At 38.2% G+C, this 19,678-nt stretch overlaps 1 protein-coding gene across 7 annotated transcripts; it reads left to right on the forward strand.

Annotated features, from left to right (window-relative positions):
• Window positions 1-4,317: 4,317 nt before the first annotated feature.
• On the forward strand, window positions 4,318-8,108 carry LOC110689767 (phosphoribosylformylglycinamidine cyclo-ligase, chloroplastic-like). Of its 7 annotated transcripts, XR_002504952.1 has the most exons (7): window positions 4,318-4,649; window positions 4,759-4,875; window positions 5,769-5,957; window positions 6,281-6,322; window positions 6,772-6,821; window positions 7,368-7,427; window positions 7,508-8,105. XR_002504952.1 is itself a non-coding variant. In XM_021866567.1 (3 exons), the coding sequence occupies exons 1-3, from the start codon at window positions 7,160-7,162 to the stop codon at window positions 7,676-7,678; spliced, it is 270 nt and encodes an 89-aa protein (XP_021722259.1). In that variant the 5' UTR covers window positions 6,836-7,159; the 3' UTR covers window positions 7,679-8,108. The 7 variants fall into 7 exon arrangements, 1 of the variants encoding a protein (XP_021722259.1); XR_002504951.1 differs by having other exon boundaries at window positions 6,769-6,821; window positions 7,368-8,105; XR_002504953.1 differs by having other exon boundaries at window positions 4,769-4,875; window positions 7,368-8,105.
• The last annotated feature ends 11,570 nt before the right edge of the window (window positions 8,109-19,678 follow it).

Genomic DNA, 19,678 nt, shown 5'->3' on the forward strand with positions numbered 1-19,678 from the left:
GGCTGGCTTCTGGTTGTATACCCTATACTCCCGGTTCTCCGCCTGAGTAGGGGCGGAAACCAAGTAGAACCTGTGCTTCCAGTCGGACCACTTAGACGGTTTGTCTAAGGTCATCAGGTACTGGGGATAGGTGGTCAATGTGTACCAGGCTCTCCAAGCGCCTGGACTTTTGCTCAAGTAATGCATGTGAGCGAAAGCCTCCCATCCGGGGTTGATTTCCTGCATCTCGCAGGCGGCAATATAACCCAATATGTTAACCCATGAGTTGGGGGTTAATTGCCAAATGCCAAGGCCATATCCTCAAAGGATGGCCTTTATTGTGTTATGAAGGGGGAAGCGGAGACCAGCTAGGAATGCCGCTTCATAGCAGCCAAAATATCGGTTTGCATTGGGCTGCTCGTCTTCCCAAACAATAGTGCCCATCTCAGGCGGCACAATTATTTTCCATTTCTTCCCAAGCGGGTGAATTTTTATGAAGTCCTCCAAATTATTTGCCATGCTTGCCCTATCTTTGGCAGAAACGGCGATAAGGAACAGGTCGCCTTTGTCATTCCAATTAGGCCTCTCCTCCGCCTCGCTATCAACATCCGGTGTCAAAAGGCTGCTGCTGCTGCCGCTCTACTCTCTACCGGATGAGGAGGCGGTCTCGTCGTCGCTGGCACCCTCTTCTTGGTGTTCCAGCTCAGCTTTAGAGGGCGAGGCGACATCTTTGTCACCTCCCATTCCTATTCCTAAAATCCCATCACTGGGAGTGCTTGGGGTGCCAGGCGAGAATCTCTTGTTCCCTCCGTCTGACTGGGGTCAGGCGGCAACTCGCCTGAGTCTGCCTCTCTGTACTCTGGGTCGAAGGCAGTCTTTTTTATGCGAGCCATTGCGTCCTGCACAGAGACAGAGACGGTCAGTTTCGGAGATGAAAAAGGAGACTCCCCGTACCCAGAGGCGGCACCCCCAGTCCTAGACTCAGCCGTACCAGGAGACCGGCTGACCTCTAAATTGTGGTGTGCCGTGTGTGTGATGGGTGAGGTCATTATTTTAAGGTATTTACAGCCAAAAGAATCAAAAATAAAATCCAAAAGACAACCAAGACGTTACCTTGAGATTGAATAGAAATTTGGAGACGGTTTTTGACCAAAGATACCCCAAACGGTATCACTTTGAGCAAACTGCAAATTGGCAAAAGAAGGAAAATTAATCACCAATGTTGCCCAAAGATACCACAGGCGGGAAAATCCGGTTGGGTAAGATTGGCAAAAGCAAATAATCTGGAATTTTTATCGGATTGGGCAAAGACCCCCCAGTCGGCATAAACCGGCTGAGTTTCGCAAGAAGACAGCTCAAAGAAATAGAGAAGCCAATACAGGCGGCCTGAAGGCCGGCTGTGTATTTGTTAAAGTGAAGGCTGTTTCAAGGCACCCCAGGCGGCAAAGACCGGTCAGGGGTCACAGCAAAACAGCTTAGAAAGAAATTGCTTGCTCACCCCCCAGACGGTGGGAGACTGGCTGGGAAAACAGCAAGGCAGGCCAAAAGAAAGTTTGATCAAAGATACCCCAGACGATTTACACCAGCTGAGGGTCTATGGAATGCAACTCACCAATGCGATTGCTTGAAGATACCCCAGACGGTTTACACCGGCTGAGGGTCTATTGAATGCAACTCACCAATGAGATTGCTTGAAGATACCCCAGACGGTTTACACCGGCTGAGGATCTATTGAATGCAACTCACCAATGAGATTGCTTGAAGATACCCCAGACGGTTTACACTGGCTTAGGGTCTATTGAATGCAACTCACCAATGAGATTGCTTGTTTGATGCCCCAGACGGTCCGACTGAGGGTCTATTGAGTGCAACTTCAATAAGTGCCAGAATATAACTCAGACGGTCTACACCGGTTGAGATTTTCAATAGACGCAATTTATAAAAAATTGCCTAAAAAGCTCCAGACGGCAAAAGGCAGTTGCAGCATAATCAAACATCCAATCAAAAAGACCGATTGAGTCAGAAGGATACTTTAGTGAGACGGATTGCGTAACTCAAGCGGTATCCGGAAGAACGGCTGTCTGCACAAGTAAGCAGCCACGTCAGCACCCGTGAGGGGCAAATGTTTAGGGTAAAAATTACCCTGTACACGTGGCCCTATAGGGATCTGACACGTGTCATCACCCTATTGCACCATGGGCATCCAACCAACGGATGCCACGTGGCATTGTACCCCCAATGGGGGAGCAGACCCATCTGCTATAAATAGAGGAATCTACCTCATTTATTGACATTCATAAATACACCCACAAAACCCGAGCAATAGTAATTGCGGAATCTCCCGGAATCCGAGAGAACCAATCTACCTTCCGTACGTAATTTCATCCGGAATCATACTAACTTGACCTTCGGAGGCGGAACTCCACCCAACCAGAGTTTCGTGGTTTTGCAGGTACAGAAGTCAGGCGTACATTCCCGGTGCTGTAACTCTCCCGTAGGACACCTCAAAAAACCCCAAACAAGTAGCATATAATTAAATACCACATTGTACCTTTGTTACTTTATGATATCTTTCCCACTTTAGAAAAAAGCCATAACTTTAAGATTGCATAGTATGCACAAGCATATAAAAGGTTCAAGAAGGTTGTGATCCATATAAAGGTTGATGCCATTTTGCTCGTGCATTCAGCAATTAGTAAAATAATTGTTTATTAAAAGAACTTTTTTCTTAAGCTGTTCCTAACATTGTCACGTGATTACAAGAAATTAAATTGTGAATAAGTTGTACAAGTATATTTCTTCCGTTCTTTTTTAGTTGACAACTTGACACGTTTTGGTTGTTGATGCTACTCATGTTAGATCTTGTTAAAATCATCCCAATAAATAATACAAGTATATGTTTTAAAATATCAACTTTTAATATATTTTACCTATTAATATTTAGAGATATTAACAGTTAAACTTGTAAGTTGACAAATTTGGAAAAAGAAACAGATCAACTAAAAGAGAATGGAGAGTGTAATTGATAAGCTTTGACATTATTTATATTATTTTGTTGAACTAAACTATTATTTGGCCAATCTAACTTATTTTTGCTCAATGTTATTATTTTTTGAAACTTTGCTCAATTTTTATTAGCTAAAATTAACTTATTTTTGTCGAAACTTGTTAAGGTAAGGGAAACATTGTCTTACAAACACTACTCCCTCCGTTTCGTATTAATCACAACACTTTCATTTTACATTCGTTTCATATTAATTGCAATATTTTTATTTTTGGAAAGAACCCACCATTATTTTATAATTTCTCTCTCTCACTAACCTCACTTTCACAAATATTTTTTATTTCTCTTTCCTACCAACCTCACTTATACTATTTTTTTTTATTTTTTTATTTCTCTCTTCTATTATTATAAAATCCTCTTTTGGCCCCCACTTATAAATTTTCTTAAACTTTGTGAACACCCTAGTGTTACGATTAATACGAAACGGAGGGAGTAGTTAAGAAACTTGATTTGTGGATTTCCTCAGCAAGAATCATAATAGCAAAAAAAAGGTCTTATTCTTATACTCTTATTTTAGAGTCAAATACACATTCATATGCCTAAAAAAAGGTAAAAAAATACATTGAAACAACATAACATGTGAAACGTTAGAAGGGACCAGCATAAAAAGAGGTAAATGGTACATCATATAACATAGATGCACACCACAATGTAGCCCCTCAAAAGGATCCCAAGTCTTGGAGCAAGTGGAAGCTAAGGAACCTTAACTTTACAGCTAAAAAACTTAAGTTATTGCTATACTATTCCTTTGTCCCTTGCAATTCCATTAATATTATTTGGTCCTACTATACTACCCCACATAAAATTTGTTCTCTATGATATATATGCAACATACAAGCCAACAACATCTCAGCATATCCTTAGTTTTGTGGCCCTAATTACTAGTGATCTACTATATATATACTATACGATATCAATACTACTAGTATGTTACGAATTTTAGGCATATATCTTGCAGCTAAAAGTGTAATTGTTGCTTTCATATGTAACAAATATATTTTGGAGCATAGATATTTGCAGTAATTCTTTGTTATTCTTCTAGTATCTTCTTTAAGGAAACAATTTCTTTGTTATGTTTGTGGCAAAGCACTACTAGAAAAACTTAAATGAGCACCGCAAAATGCGCACCGGTTTTTAAAAACCGGTGCGGTAAAATAATAGGCGGGATTGAGGGAAAGGGGAATTCGCACCGGTTCAACCCAAACCGGTGCGAAATGATGTTATTAGCACCGGTTCGGTTCGAACCGGTGCGAATGCTATTGTAAAAAAATAAAAAAAATCGGCCTTTAATTATCTTCTTTCTTTCTCTTTCCTCAATCTCTCCTCCTCTCTCATCTGTCTCTCTCTCATCTACAACAATGGAGCCTCAAACTCCTTCTCTCTCCTTCTCCATAACCACCGCTTTCCCTTTCCTTTTCTCTCTCCTACGATCTCCTTCTCCATAACTGCGCCGCAAGCAACGTTGCTCTCCTTCTCCTTCTCAGTCCGAAATCGGCGTCATTAGAACCAAGCACAACCACCATCGCCGCCGTCGTCAATTTGAACCAAATACAACAACAACAACAAACTTGAAATCAATTATCGATTTAAAAATCACAAATTCGAGGTTAGGGTTTCTTGGATTTGAAATCTAGGTTTTATGATTTTTTTTTTTTTATTAATGATGAACAATTGAAATTTTGATTGAATTTAATGGTGAGAATGTGAGATGATAGGATTTCTCAGTCTCTCAGATCACTCCTCCACCGGCAGCGGTGGCTTCTCTCACTCCTCCACCAGCGGCACTATCTCGCATAGTCCTCCTTGCGCTCCTTCCCTCTGTTTTTCTTCAGGTTATTTCTCTCTCCCTTACATTTTTGTTGTTGATAATTTCACATTCATTTTTTAAATTACTTGTTCCATTTTGCGATAATTAAGTGTTTGGACAAATTTCTGTTGTTCTGCTTCTGCTCATTTTTAATTTCTGTTGTTGATTAAATTTTGGAGAAATTTTAAGTTATGAGATTTGGGTTATGTTGGTATAGGTTTATTCTCAAACGAGTTAGTGTTTGGATGTTGATTTTTTGATTTGTAATGGCGTAATATGTAACGATTTGTATCAGGTTTTGGGATATTAATTTATTTTATTTATATTGGTTTAAGTCTGAGTTGTTTCTTGCTTGGATTTTTTTAAGTAGTAGTTGACTAAAAATCAAATTACCGATTGCATCAGATGATAACTATATTTCTGCTGCTTGGTGGTATACTATTATATTGATAATAGCAAATTAGCAATACCTCACCAGACTAAGTTGTCATATCTCTAAGATGGTGAAAAGTTTACTGAGCTCTCTAGATTTGCCTCGCACATAGTATCCCCACTGAAGAAGACAAAGTAAGAAGTATGAGGAAGGATTGCACTTTGGATTTTTCTATTTGAAAGCCTTTCAAGAAGCTTATGAAAGAGCAATGAGCATCAAATGTATTAACTAGAATGCAAAGGAAGTAATGAAGGGAAGCAAGAACAGACAACTGGGAGATTCTTCTTATGTAGTACAGGTTGTAAGAAGAATTGTGAAAGAGCAATCAACATCGAATCATAATGACATTGCTATTTTATTTGAAATTACATCAATATTTCACTTTTAATTAACATCAATAATAGTCAAAATTGATACTATTGATATTGCATACAAACATTAACATTTAGTCAAGTTCTATTAGTCTTGATGTGCTTTGATTTTAGTCTTGGCCAGGTTTGACTTCTAAGTTTTGGAATTGGTCTTCAAAGTCCCAAGTGTTTGATCTTCGTGAGCAGTGCACTTTCAGCGTGCACCCGGAGTGCATCATTGGTGGTTGTGGTGCAGCAACTTCTTGGTAGATGAACAAGAAAGAGAAAGTACTTGTCTCTTCTCAGCTCTCACTCTAGTCTCAGGTATTACTTCAATTTGTCTGTCATTTATAAATTCCCCTTTTAATTCCTAAATTATGATAAATTGGTGTATAAGTTTATGGTTTTTTGCCCAAATTATATTATTTCATACTCAAAAATTTCCATCCATTATTAGTGCTTAGAATTATGCCTACAGAGAAGATTGTGGATATGTTGCCCCCTAATTGATGAATAATTAGCGTGATTGATATCTTAATTTTATTGCTACTAGATCTCTTATCTTATTATATTTTTAATTGTTCATCCTTGGGCGGAACAATATATGAAATGCATTTCCTAACAATACTATTTGTGTTTTTATGTAGGAGCTTATCGCTGCTTTGCTGTCATGCTCATTCTTGTGATTGGTAAGTGACTAAATGAGTTCAATTATTACCATTGAATTTGAAAAGTTTGATCTTGTGATTGCTTGTCAGACTTCTTTGCTGATTGATTGTGCAGATAAACATGAATCATTAATATTTGACCTCCACCTAAATTGTCACTATTGGATTTTGAATGATTGATTAACATATATTTTCTGATATTGATGACTACCCATGTTGCATTTGGACTAGTTTTCTCGATTATTTTGGGTTGTGTTATTGCTTGCTGGAGTTTTGATAATTGTATGTTTCTAACTTACTAAACTGAGCCTCTACACTTCATTCGTATAATTACTGGAGTTTGTATAATTGTATGTTTCTAATTTATTGATTGATTGGGCTCTTTTTTTTCTTCTTCATTTTATGAGTTGTTTGATATTAATAAATATTTCATAACTACATGGGTTAATTGCTGACTTGCTGTATAGCAGGTGCTGGAGAGCATTAGGAGAGTTTGTGACTTAATAAGCTAAGTTGTAAGGTAATGTCTGATCCCTGTCTTATTTTGCTGCAAGCATTTTAGTTCGGTTTGTGTTGTACTCCGTATTGTTTATATAAATTATATGGTTAAAGCAACAAATAGGAAGGAAATTTATTGAAGACCTAAAATTTCAATTTTCGATTCCGAATATAGAAATTTATTGAAGAGTATGCTATGATATTTCCTCAAAAAAAAAAAAAAAAAAACTCAAATATATTACTTAAATTTCATTTCTAAAATGACTATCCATGAAACTTCAAGGCAAAATTTGTGCTGACCTTGAGTGTTAATGACATTGTTACTTCTGGAGCAAAACCCTTGTTTTTCCTAGATTACACATGTGCACAAGTCGTCTTGATGTTGACCTTGCTGAGAGGGTACTTTACTGACACACTCCCCCCACCCCCTCCTCCTCCTCCTCCTCCTCCTCCTCCTCCTCCTCCACCTCCTCTTAGTGTGTTCTCGTGTTTTCTTATCTGTAGAATAGTTCCAAGTTTTAGTTCCTGCAAATTAATTGAACACAACATAAATAATGTCTTATTTCAGGTTATTAAAGGAATTGTTGATGGTTGCCAGCAATCCGATAGTGCTCTTTTGGGTGGAGAGGTAATTCAGAGGCTCGGCATGTACTGCGCAAAAATGAAGTATAATGCATTCTCTAATTTTACGTACTCATGTGCTGGTAGGTGGGGAGGATAGATGACAGTGAGATGATGCGGACTTTCAATATGGGTATTGGAATGGTGCTTGTGGTAAGTCCAGATGTAGCCCTCAAAATTCTTGGTGATGCAAATGGAGCAACTCCAATGTATCACATTGGTGAGGTAAAGACAGGTGAAGGGGTTAGCTATCGATGAGAGGCTTCTCATCAAGTTTTTTTTATGCGAAATGACCCTAAAGACTTGAGTCTTGCTATCTCTTGAGCTCTCTCCATCTTTTCCATATAACTTATGTCAGCACATAATCTGCCAGAATATGGTCTGATGCAGACTAGGAAAATTTATGCTGTCAGGGATTTATGCTGCAGTATCATGATGCTGTAGTTTTTTCAGTTTTTTAAAGTGTAATATTACAAGTTATTGAAGAAAAAATATGTGTTTTATGTATATTATGATTATATATATATAAATATCTGGTACATTTTAAGTGGAAAAAAATGCAATTTTTTTAATTTTTTTTTTATTTTTTGGGCCATTAATGGCACCGGTTTTGGCACCGAACCGGTGCCAATTGTATTTTTTTTTAATTTTTTTGGGGCACAATTGGCACCGATTTTGAACCCGAACCGGTGCCAATTGTTGTAAATACCAAAAAAAAAAAAACATGACAGTGTTTTTTAGCACCGGTTAACTGGTGCTAAAGTTTTTGTTTTTTTGTTTTTTTTTTTTTTTTTTTTTTTTTTTTGCATCCCTCAAATCTAAACCAGTTCAAAACCGGTGCTAAAGGGGGATTTTGAATCGGTGCTCATTTACGTTTTTCGCCTAGTGTAGTTCAGACAAGAACAACGGATTTTAAGTCTTGTGATTAATAGATTGATAGTCATAAATATATACTGCTAGTACAAAACAAGGAATATACTCGGTGGTTTTTTTTTTGTTTTCGTTTTTCCTCTCAAAAATAGTCATTCTTATTAGGGGTGTACACCGGTCCAAAACCGGACCGGACCTGGACCGGACCTGTTTGGACCGGGGACCTGAATTGGGTAATTATGAGGACCGGGGACCGGACCTGAATTAACAGGTCCGGTTCCGGGCTAGACCTGAAAAATCAGGTCCGGTCCAGGTTTGGACCTGAATGGACCTGTTTTGTGATTTTTTCGTTTTTTTTTTTTTAATAAAAAACCTTAATTCATTATTTCGAATACAAAATACCCAAACATAATTAGATAATTTAGCAAAGTACTCATTAATTGAAATTCTACATGCAAAAGTTGTAAATAATCAATTAAATTCAGAATACCAAATCAATGAAAGAGCAACCACGAACGACACTCCAACTAAACGGCTTCACCGCTGCTGCTGTTTCACTTAGGTGGTTTTCTTCACAGATCCGTTGTTCTGCCAGCCCAGAAAAATCAAAGCAGAGCCTCTGAATTCCCGTAGAAAATGAAGGATTACAGAACACAGCTAAGTCACCTCGACTTCTCCGTCCGCTGCTTCGCTTCACCGCTGCTGCACTGCTTTACCGCCGCTGCTCTGCTACTTTGCAGCAGCTTCGCTAGCCCAGAGAACAACCCAACCAAGCCTCCTTCGGTGTTCTTCGCTATTCTGCTGCTCAAAAAGTTCTCCTTTTTTTGTTGCCCAGCAAGATCTCAAGATAAGCTCTAGAATCTCACCACCAAAAACCCCAAAAATAACTTACCGGAGAAATGGAAAATCGCGCAGTAGCTGTCTCATGCGGTGGCCGGTGGGCGCCTGGGCTTCGCCTGAGAGAGTGAGGAAGGCAGGAGGTGTCGGCGGTGGGCGTTGCCGCGTTGGGCTGAGACTGGAGACAGTGAGCGTGAGGGAGAGGGGGAGACAGCCAGGGAGTTTGGAGATTGGAGTCTTGGAGAATGGAGATAGTCAGATAGCTGTTTGTTAGGGTTGCAGCGTAATTTTGATTTTTGAATTTTTTTTTTTTTTTTTTTTTTTTTAAAAATACAATTTTTCCGGGTTTCAGGTCTGGACCTGAAAACCCCGGGTTTAGACCGGGTCCGGACCGGAACCGGGAACCTTGATTTTTAAGGACCGGGACCGGACCTGAATCAACAGGTCCGGGTCAGGTCCGGTCCGGATCAGGTCGGTTCAGGTCCGGTTTCAGGTCCGGTCCAGTTTTTGTACACCCCTAATTCTTATTGTGGAAAGATTTCATGGAGCTAAAGACAAAGAGTATAATCATGTGCAAGTTATTGTGGCTATAATTTCGCATATATATCTTCCTCCAATCCCCAGTGATTTATTATTTTGTCATGTTCGTTACTTCAACTTGTAGCTTAGCTTGTTATTATTGTACTTTACAATGATCTGCTTGTGCAAAAAACATTTTTTGATTTTTATTTTTTGTTTTACATTTAAGTGATGTACGTTAACCTAACTTACAAACCGAGAGATCAGATATGGTCAATTTATAGACTTGCAAGCAATTCATAACTTTCTAATGAGTATTTTCTTTAATAGTGTAAGTATTGACCATTTTGTTTTTGGAAGATTGGAACTTTTTTATATCTTTAATAGATGCATGGGAAGAAATAATGAATACACATACATGCAATTTTCAATAAATGCCTATATGAATAATGATCTTCCTTATATATCTCTCTCTATTCAAACTTAATTGTTACACCAACCTTTGTAGATATTTTAATGTGATTGCTTATTGAAGGCACGCTTAATCGTACATAATATTTGTTTCTTAATTTTTTAATTAAATGATCGATAAAAGGGTGGGGTCATTTGGAATAGACGTCACCACTAAGGTGCAGACTTTTGTGTTGGACACCTCTTCCTAGATGACGATGTATATTATTAATACAACTATTGGTTTTGGTTTTTTCCTCAAAATTTATAGAGGCTGAGGGTATAGTAAGATAGAGAAAGAGAATAGGAGGGGAGGAGAGAGAGAAAAGGGAAAGAGGTGAGATGAGGGTGGCTAGGTGTCACGGTCCGGGAGTTTGGACCCCGAAACGTGCGGCGCGCTCTAGCCTTTTGGCGGCAAGAACGCTAGCCTTGAGCGGAAGAGGGGCTTGTGAGCACAAAGCAACACAAGCGGGCAATAAAATCTCAGGAGCACTCACGTCTATCTGGGCGACGGAGTGCGGGAGGTCGGGGCTTGTGACGGCCGATACTTCAAAGCGGGCACAAGCGGGTCCGAACCACGAGTCCTTAGCGCATCAAGTTGGGTTGGAGGGGAGCTAATATGCAAGTAAGACACAATATCTATAAAGGTCTAACAACAAACAAGCATAAAAGCAAGGCAACACTTGGTAGAAGGCTTTAAGATTTCATTAATCATTCGCCCTCTAAAGAGCTTTAAATGACATACAAGGAGAATCCCTAGTGAACACTGATCTGACAGTAACACAATAATGGGACCTCAAGCTAAGAAAACATAACCTAAACTCTAGGAAAGCACTTAAATGGAATCTAATACATCAAAAGGAGTTGGATTCTAACATCCTCCCCCACTTAAGCTGTCGACGACCTCGTCGACTTACAAAAGTTACAATCAAAATTAGAAAACCCTAAACTATCTCAAGTTTCGGATGCGCCGTTGGTGCGGCTATCTTCTGGAATCTTATCTGACTCTTGAGCTGGATCTTCTTTGTTGACGAGGAGCTTGTCTCTGGAGTCGCTCGGCTCGAACATCTTGTTGAGAGCTTCATCTCTAAATTTCCTCCTAGGAGTGGAATCTGTTGAATTAAGGGGGACAACTGCTTCCACCATCATCTGTTGGGGAGCTGCTTCCTTGAGACTGTGGTGGAGAGCTTCAAGTTGTGGCTGGTGCCTCTTGGGTGACCATTTTCTTTGTAATCCCTTGCACGTGCCCTGCCTTGTTTGCTCAACCACTGTTTTTCCTCCCTCTTGGGAGGTTCTTCTTTGGTGTCTCTTTGGTGTCTCTGGGCTCGTCGCTCTTTGCTTCGAACCTTGTGACTGATTCTGGTTTTGGCGGGTGTGTATCTGGGATGTTGCCAACTCCATGGGCTTCATCTCCCGCTTCTCTGGGTTTCTGGTGCGAGCTTGTTTCTTCGATGTTGCCTTCTTCTCAGGCTCCATCACTCGCATTGCCGAAAGATATCGGACTTCTGGTTCTTCTTGAGGTGCTATCATTCTCATAGCACTCAGGCGTCGTATGGAACCCATCCTATATGTGGGCTCCTCATCGCTGCTAGTCTCTTTTGTGGCCTCTTGAACGGACATGGATGACAATCTCTTTTGGATCTTGTCAAGTTCTTCTTTATGCTCGCAATCCCACCATTTGTGTGGACCTCGACAAAGTATGCAGTTTATTGCCCTTGTGTTTGCCGAGGATGCGCCGACCCTCGAGTTTCCTGAGTTGTGGGAGGGGGTAGATGTTTGTCTCTGGGCATCACCTCCTCCACTTCTTCTATGATATGTATTAATGGTGTTGGATGATACTCGTGAGCCGTTCTCTGTACCCTTTGGAGAGCTTGGAGACGGACTGTTAGAGCGTGTTGACGTCCCACTTGAATCCTTCTCGGATTGACGACCCTTCCCGACTGAGTAGTCCATCAATCTCTCAGCAGCACACATAGCAGTAGCGAGGGTATCAATATTCTGCCTCAAAATCTCTCGCTGCGCCCATTCCTTTAACCCGTTGACAAAGTTGAACACACGATCTTTCTCATTCATGTCTGTGATGTCCAACATTATCGCCGAGTATTCCTTAACATAGTTGCGAAGAGAACCCTTCTGGCGGCACTCTTGCAACTTCATCCGTGCAACAAACGCTGTGTTGACGGGGTAGAATTGTTCTTTGAGTTCCTCTTTGAACTCCGCCCATGTATCAATCTTGATCCTTCCTGCTTCGATGTCTGCGTGCTTGGTGCGCCACCACAGCTTAGCATCTTCGGACAAGTACATGATGGCAGTATCCACCTTCTGACGTCACTTAGTTGACATATTCGAAAGTACTGCTCCATGTCGAAGAGGAAGTTATCAACTTCTTTCGCATCTCTAGCGCCACTGTAGTCGCGAGGTTTGGGCGGCTTTATCTTCGCCGCACCAACACCCAGTGCGTCTCTGCCCACAACGCGCGTTAAGGTAGCACATTTCTCAAGTGCTTCGTCGGCTTTTCCTTGAACAAATTGCAATTGTTCGCGGAGGGCATCTTTGTCAGCCATCAATTTCACAATTTTCTCGGCTTGCTCGTGTACAATGACTTGGAGCTCGGCCCATTTGTCCGCCTTCTCCTCGAGCCAAGCGAGCCTTTCTTCTACGAATTCCATCTTCGTGTAGCCCTCCTTGGTGCCTACACGGGTTGCTTGCGACAAGGTTTGAGCCTCGGCTCTGATACCAACTGTCACGGTCCGGGAGTTTGGACCCCGAAACGTGCGACACGCTCTAGCCTTTTGGCGGCAAGAACGCTAGCCTTGAGCGGAAGAGGGGCTTGTGAGCACAAAGCAACACAAGCGGGCAATAGAATCTCAGGAGCACTCACGTCTATCTGGGCGACGGAGTGCGGGTGGTCGGGGCTTGTGACAGCCGATACTTCAAAGCGGGCACAAGCGGGTCCGAACCACGAGTCCTTAGCGCATCAAGTTGGGTTGGAGGGGAGCTAATATGCAAGTAAGACACAATATCTATAAAGGTCTAACAACAAACAAGCATAAAAGCAAGGCAACACTTGGTAGAAGGCTTTAAGATTTCATTAATCATTCGCCCTCTAAAGAGCTTTAAATGACATACAAGGAGAATCCCTAGTGAACACTGATCTGACAGTAACACAATAATGGGACCTCAAGCTAAGAAAACATAACCTAAACTCTAGGAAAGCACTTAAATGGAATCTAATACATCAAAAGGAGTTGGATTCTAACACTAGGCATGAGTAGTGGAGATGGCAGCGACCGATTGGTGGTTTGTGTAGGTTGAAATAGAGGGGGAGAAGGGCAAAGCCTGCAAAGGTGTAATTTACACCGATGATAATCATCAATTTCAGACAGTAAATAATAGTGAACTAAAATATACCTCGTATAAAATAGGTCAAATAACATATCATAATAAATAGTCATTTTATATATATATAGTCAAATTTAATCATACAAAATGATGTTATAATAATCCCACTAAAATCATATTAAACCTAACAATAAAAGGCTTAAGGTATTTTGAGAAGCAAAGTTCTCATGACCTTATTTTAAATCTGGAAATAAAATATACTTTTAGACAAGTTGATACTCCCTCCGTTTTTAATTACTTGCTCCACTCTTTATTTTCGACCATTTTTAATTACTTGCTCCATTTCCTTATTTGGCAAGCTTTTGCAATATTTAATTCATTTATCTCAACTAATGGACTCAACATAAATCATATTTAATTAATTTCATACTCTCTCTCCTCCAATTCTCCCAATTACTTTTGTTTTTTACAATTTTTTATTCTTCCACCAACCCCGCTACTTCTATATTTGATTACTTTTCCAATTTCTCCTAAAACTCCGCGTATGGATAAGTGGAGCAAGTAATTATAAATGGAGGGAGTAAAAATTAGACTAGGTGGAGTTTCACCCCAAATATTATAGGCGATTTGAACTCGGATAATTTTGCATTTCAGAAATCTCCGATTAAAGTCACTCTTGTTTTTTTTTTTTTTGGGCCAGCCGGTGTTTGGGTGGGGTTGAATTTGACAAGCCTTTTCTCCTAGTACTCTGGTAGGGTCAAGGGTGACACATATGGCAAGTTGAGGGCATTGGTAGGACAAAGTATCAAGCTTTCAAATTAATTGCATGGACTGACTGACATTTGATACAGGCTTTAAGTGAGTCTGCTAATTAAAGCACATGTTTCTTAAGTTCTATGCCAACACCCTACGGCCTTCCGTACGGCTTCAACTGCATGTGTTTTGGTTATTTCGTATTCTTTTCAGCAATCTCTTTTTTTTTTAATTTTATTAAAAAATAAATGTTTTAAGCAACAAGTAATACAAGTATACTGTAAGTTGTTCTAAATTTTAGGAATCCCTTGCCTTACAAAAATACAGAGACAGCTGGAACATTAATTGATCCGTATTGTCCATTGATGCAAGAGAAGCAATTATGCATATTATTAATACTCTGTATACAATTTATAACGAGCAATGCCCAGTTCATCTCCTAGATAAACTAGGCTTGTTTATCTAGGGTTATTAACGTCTTTTCCAGTCTTTAGTCATGGGTATCAACGTAAATGGAAGCGTACCCAGAATATTGGCGTTAGGATGTCGTTAACTTTTATATGCTAACCATAGTTAGTTGTCATTGCCCCACAACATAGCTGCCAAGTGGATTTCTTCTTCCCCTCTGCACTTGTAAAATCTGTTCGTCGTCCATAGAATTAAAGGCAATTATTCGGACTAAGATTAATGGTGTGACTTTTAAAATCACTACGAGTTATGACTTAACTTTTGCCTATTATATAGTAATTTTATCGTCTTTTACAAGAATTTGCACCGATTTTACCTCAATCCATTATAGTCAAATTTCAACTTGAATTTAAAATATACTTCGTATATATGTAACAGTTTCCTTCGTATATACAAGTATGAACTAATGGAGTATGGTTTTATAATGAGATATACTTGTAAGGATTCAATTACATTGTAAGAGCACTTTTCAGATGGTACTTACTACCTACAATAATGATTTTATAAAAGTGCGGACAATGAACTGCATTGATTAATTCTTACCACTATAGTACTACACAGTATATCTTAATGAATATGAAGACCTAAATTCAAAGAAAAATATTCTTTTTTTTTTTTTTTTTAATTTTTAATTTTTTATCATCTTCTATTTAAATTGAAATTAGCAAATAAATTAACAAGCCAAAAACTTTCCTTTACTTAGGGCAAAGAAGGATCCTATTGGAGGGAGCAGGGAGGGTCATTTTATTGACGTTGGACAATGTCGTGGACAACAAGTCAGAAAATAACGTCAATTGTATAAACATGTGATTATATTTAGTCAACAATAATAATACATTAAATAAATGCTAACATTCTTCACTTAAAAAATATATTTGAATAAATTTCGTATTGCTAAGAAATGTAAAGGAATACTTCTAAGTTTTTTTTATTGTATTCGTAGTAAAATACAAAGTTGAATACTCTCAATGTCTCAAAATAATTGACAAGATCAAATTCGGCACACATGTCAATACAATAATTTCACCTCGAATATATAATTAAATATTAATAAGTAATTCGAAGAAGTTGATAATATGAAACTTTATATTAATGCCCATTTAACAACATATTTCATGATAAAATTACGTTCTCAAAAAATTTAATATAAGAATAGTTATAGTGAAAAAAAGTTCAATGTGTCAATTATTTTAAGACGGATGAATTATGAATTGAAGTACCAATTTTGACAATTAAATATGTGATTTAGTCATGGATTGCATTGCATGCAAATAATGGTTTTAATATTATTAAGGGTAGGTGATTATTATAAATAATCCGTAGTTATAATAATATAACCATAAGGAGAAGAAAGAGTCATGTTGTGATTAAAAAAAAAGGTGAGGTTGTGAAACTCTGAGAGATATGGTGTTGTGATTAACACTACTAACTACTGAGATGATGACCATGTGACCTATACATACTAAACCTTTGAAAATGTTAGCAACAACGATTTATTCAATTGTCCTCATCAATTAATCTATGGGTTTTTTTTGGTAGTAGTTGATTATGACAATTTACGACAATGTAACTATTATTTCCAGATGAAGAGAATAATCGGTAAAAAAAAATAAGTTCATAAGGGATGATAACGAGTTCAAGCTCGAGGTAGTAGTTTGACCAAGCTAGTTTTCACGAGATCAAGCTTAGAACTTTCATGCTTAACTCCTATTAATTCAAAATCATAAAACTCAGCTCAATGCTTAACAACAAGCTACAAAGCCTACAATTAGAAAATACTAGGAGTTTTTGCTGATGCTTTTACAAGAAAAAATATTTTGGGCGTCAAAATTAAGCCTTGAGGGGCGACGAAAAAAAATCGTGGCACATGAGTGAGAAAGGGCGATGAAAATTATTTGTAGCCCAAAGGGAAATCTTGGGCGACATTTTTGTATTGTCATCGCACAAAAACAAACATGGGCTACAGATTTTAAAGTGTGGCACATGAAATTAATATTGGGCGACACATTTTCAATTTTTGTGGCCCAAAACTGCTAACCCCTAATTAAATGCGCTCAGCCGTTTCTCTCCCTTAGCTTTCTTTCCCATCTCTCTTTCTCCTCTCTTTTTCTCTCACCTCTCTCCTATCTCAGCTCTCACTTTCTCTTTCTAGATCTCATTTTCTCTTTCTCTCACCTCTCTTGCTCTTACTTTCTCTCTCCTCTCTTGGCTCTATGCTTAATATTTTTCTCTCGGGGTTTCCTCTCTTCTCTTTTGAATATGAATTCAAGTATGTAAACCCATATATTCGACCAAGTCGGTTTATTTGGTCTAATTTGACCATAAAAATTCTAAATCTGGAATTTTTATGGTCGAATTTGACCATATAAACCCGTAAAAGATGAATGATATAGATATGTTAATTTTTGTTGTTATTGTTGTGGTTTATGTTAATATTCAGTTTTTTATTTTATTTTTTATGTGGTTGTATTTTTTTTTATATATAAATTCGTTATTTTTTCGGTTGTAATTCCCTTTTTTTTGTTATTATCTTGGTTTTGTTGGGATTATTCTCGTTTATTTGAAGTTCATTATGGTTTTTAGGGGTTAACTTTGTTTATTTCAAATTAATTATTGTTTTTTGGGTTTGATTTCAGATCTAGAGTTTTTTTGAGTAATTTTGTGTGATTTTGGTGTTTTCAGGGTGGTTTAGGGTGGCGGCAGGTGGGCTGTGGTGGTTGGTGTGGTCGAGGATTGTTCTTGTTTTATGATGGTCGACGCATGGGTAAAGGGTCATAAATAAGAAGTGTTGCCCAAACTCAATGTCAAGCTAGGTGGTAGGGGGTAATGGGCTACATAATTTACAAAAAGTGTTGCACAAATAAACATACATTGGCGATGAATATCAAAGAAATGTGGCACAAATGTATTAATATGGGCGACGGAATTTAAAAAGTGACGCCCGGATAAGGGCCACGTTAAAGTTAAGTGACGCCCAAAGCTACCACTTTGTGCGACGAAAATTGTAAAAGTGAAGCCCAAACTTTGGGCGACACTTCTTGCATCGAATTTTTTTCTGTCGCCTTGACGCCCAAAGTTATTTTTCTTGTAGTTAGATTTTGCTAAGATTTTAGCTATATTATGTTATTGATCATTAATTAACTCATTAGTAGTTCACGAGTAAGCTTATACACAATCAACACCTTTTTCTCATTTTGCATTCCACGTTCCCAGGGACAAATGAAAGTTTTATTTAATGGAAGAGTCAAGTATGAATTTTACTAACAAATCTCCTATGTACCAAGGAAAAAAAAAAAAGAAGAGAGAACTGATGAATCATATTTATATAGAGTTTATTGGCACGTTTATGCTAAGTTTATAGTTGCTTTTTAGGTCGCAAATGCATAAGTTGTTTGTTTTGTGCTCTATTACGCCCCATTTGTGTTTTTATTAATGTTTTAGGTGATTTCATAGTCTTTTGGACGCTTTCGTAGTGTTTGGAGTTAATCCAGATGATATTTGGATGTAAGTCGATGAATTGAGTTTATTAATCGAAGATCCCATGTTCGTGGATGTTGATTTTGAGATTTATGTGCATGGGCAATGAATATAGCATACACAAGGGTCGCATGCATCTTTCGGAAATGAATTTGAGTTTAAAATGACGAAAACGATGGTTTACAAAGTGTCAAAACAGACCTTTTCTCACTCTTTTGATCATAACTTGAGTTCAACAAATTGGATTTATGCGATTCAAATTACGTTGGAAACTAGACTTAAAGAGCTTTCCAATGATAGGTCACACGCCCTAAGAAGCCTCCTAGAACAGAAGTTATAGGCGTTTTAATCTGAGCCATGCAGTCAGCGACGAAGTGCAGCACCCGCGGCCAGCCCTGCGGGTCTGTCCTGCTGCGACTCAAATCTAGCTGATGCTGCTGCCAGATTACAGGCTCTGCCTGTGCCCGCAGGTTCTGGCGAGCAGCCAAAGCAGCCCATGAGTAGCTTGTGTCCTCGACCTCGCTTGCGGTTTTATGCCACTTCATCTTCTATCGTCCAATAATAATTCAACCTATGTAATATTTATTTTCTTATAACTTTTCTTTATTTATTTAGATTAGAATTTAGGAAGTTTATAAATACTTCATGGGATTATTATTTTTCCCTTATGCCTTTTATACCTTTTATTAATTTTAACGTTTGTAGGAGTTTTCTCTTGAACCCTAGTTTCTCATGGCATCTCCATGTATTCTTCCATGGATGATTCTTGGTTTTATTATTTCAATTTATTGAGGTATTTTTATTTTTATTTTTATTTATTGCTTTTTATTATGTTTTATTCCTTAGATCTAATTTTAATTATTTATTTCATGTTTGAGTAGTTTGATTTCTAGGGTTTGGGAATCCGTGTTTGAATAATGAATCTTGATTGATTTTATTGATACTTTGATTATTGATTTCTCTAATTGATAGTGTTTTATTGTTAATCTTGCAACTTGATCAATTGTTTGATTAATTATTGTTAATAAGAGTTTGAATTGGAAGATCTTACTTTTAGAAGCTTACCTACAATTAGCTCTTCTGATTATGTTAGCGACCGAACTGCATATGTTGAATTGAGAACGTTATGACCCGACTATAGGCTTAACAATTGCTCTAGATAATTGATTGATTGAATTGTTATTGATATTTGATAGATTTAGAATTATAAACATGGTGAACCATAACCCTAGGTCTTTTTATTATTTATATTCTTATTTTAATTTAGATTACCTTTCAATCGCGAATTTCGTTACACAGTTTAGGTTCTCCAATTTCTTAGAAGTTAGATTGAATAGTCATCTCTATGCGAATTTGACCCTACTTACCCTACTATATTGTTAGTTGGTTTTGTTAGGAATTTATTTTTGACAGGTGTACGACAACCTATCAAGAACACAGTGGTTTTGGTCAAAAGGTGGGGGTTTTCTCTATTAGACTACATTTCATATCATATGATTAGTTTATGTCAATGGCATGTAGCTTATGTTGTAGGCTGATATC

This window comes from Chenopodium quinoa, unplaced genomic scaffold (assembly GCF_001683475.1).
Source record: "Chenopodium quinoa cultivar QQ74 unplaced genomic scaffold, ASM168347v1, whole genome shotgun sequence".
In the NCBI taxonomy this organism is placed as follows: domain Eukaryota; kingdom Viridiplantae; phylum Streptophyta; class Magnoliopsida; order Caryophyllales; family Amaranthaceae; genus Chenopodium; species Chenopodium quinoa.

Bases quoted from the DNA above. Each gene is read 5' to 3' on its own strand.
- LOC110689767 (XM_021866567.1), top strand. From the start codon at position 7,160: ATGTGCACAAGTCGTCTTGATGTTGACCTTGCTGAGAGG. The intron at 7,199-7,367 runs GTACTTTACTGA...GTCTTATTTCAG, and splicing joins ATGTTGACCTTGCTGAGAGG to GTTATTAAAGGAATTGTTGA. The intron at 7,428-7,507 runs GTAATTCAGAGG...ATGTGCTGGTAG, and splicing joins GTGCTCTTTTGGGTGGAGAG to GTGGGGAGGATAGATGACAG.